At 40.3% G+C, this 295-nt stretch overlaps 1 protein-coding gene across 3 annotated transcripts in view; it reads right to left on the bottom strand.

Annotated features, from left to right (window-relative positions):
- Nucleotides 1-295, bottom strand: part of LOC119588537 (FGGY carbohydrate kinase domain-containing protein-like) — a 12575-nt gene that overhangs the window by 8913 nt on the left and 3367 nt on the right. For all 3 annotated transcript variants that reach the window (XM_037937175.1, XM_037937176.1, XM_037937174.1), the window contains exon 3: nt 16-133. In XM_037937175.1, coding sequence (XP_037793103.1) covers nt 16-133 — 118 coding nt within the window. The remainder of the gene's footprint in view (nt 1-15; nt 134-295) is intronic.

Raw genomic sequence — 295 nt, 5'->3', positions numbered from 1 at the left:
TTGATAAAAACTTACCCGTTGCCGGACTAACAGTGACGGGTTTAAGGTTGCCATCCAGCACCACCAGGGAGCAAGTGGCGTCGAAGCCTAGGCCGCCAATGGACGATTTATCCGCCACCTCGCTTGTCACAAACTGCAAGAGGTTTTTCTCCGTCAAGACAAATTGCGTTGGCTAAATGTTAACTGGAATTCAAAGCTACGCGTATTTAGGATCTTTTTTTTTTCTATGAAAAGAAATCACTTTTTGGGGTTTTCTAAATAATTTTGTATCAATTTTTTATTTACTTTGTTAGAA

The sequence above is a fragment of the Penaeus monodon genome, chromosome 24, assembly GCF_015228065.2.
Source record: "Penaeus monodon isolate SGIC_2016 chromosome 24, NSTDA_Pmon_1, whole genome shotgun sequence".
In the NCBI taxonomy this organism is placed as follows: domain Eukaryota; kingdom Metazoa; phylum Arthropoda; class Malacostraca; order Decapoda; family Penaeidae; genus Penaeus; species Penaeus monodon.
Note: the sequence above shows the minus strand (reverse complement) of the source record. Positions and strands in the feature narration are given on the sequence as shown.